This window comes from Camelina sativa, unplaced genomic scaffold (genome assembly GCF_000633955.1).
Source record: "Camelina sativa cultivar DH55 unplaced genomic scaffold, Cs unpScaffold07630, whole genome shotgun sequence".
In the NCBI taxonomy this organism is placed as follows: domain Eukaryota; kingdom Viridiplantae; phylum Streptophyta; class Magnoliopsida; order Brassicales; family Brassicaceae; genus Camelina; species Camelina sativa.
Genome location: NW_010928701.1, coordinates 1 through 457, shown reverse-complemented (window position 1 = coordinate 457; position 457 = coordinate 1). Strand labels below are relative to the sequence as shown.

General features: G+C 46.0%; 1 protein-coding gene across 1 annotated transcript; it reads right to left on the bottom strand.

Moving 5' to 3' along the window:
* Positions 1–4: 4 nt before the first annotated feature.
* LOC109131902 (bromodomain and WD repeat-containing protein 1-like) lies at positions 5–454 on the bottom strand (the record flags this gene model as incomplete). Its single annotated transcript, XM_019243077.1, has 1 exon — positions 5–454. A coding segment is annotated over one exon (450 nt), but the record flags the coding sequence as incomplete, so codon positions are not given.
* Positions 455–457: the final 3 nt, after the last annotated feature.

Here is a 457-nt window from a genome sequence, read left to right as displayed (position 1 = left end):
TCTCTAACTTTGTTAAGGCCGAGAGAAGACGGTTTCGTTGCTCATCATCAATGTGAGGCTGCTCCCACTTGGTATCAGCATCAAAAAGCTCCCAGGGACTGTGAAGATGTGTCTCGGTAGGGTCACTCTTGTATTTAACTGTGTACCTCTCCCATGGACTATCAGGAAAATCAGGTGATTTGGGTTTCACAGCTAGAATCCGCCCTTCCCACCAACTACCATCTTCTTCCCCTTCATCTCTCCACCAAACCTTACACTTGTCCCTGCAAGTCCAGTTCCTCTGTATTGCTGCTTCATACCGACTTCTTTCCACAAGAAAATCTGGAAACGTCACCACCTCCTCAGGCAACGTAAGTTTGAAAGCTTTGTTGAACAGTTCGGAGTTTGGATCGATGACTTTAAGTATCATTTTGCAGCAGCTATCCCCAGAACCAGGAAGAGTTGCATATTCAAGACT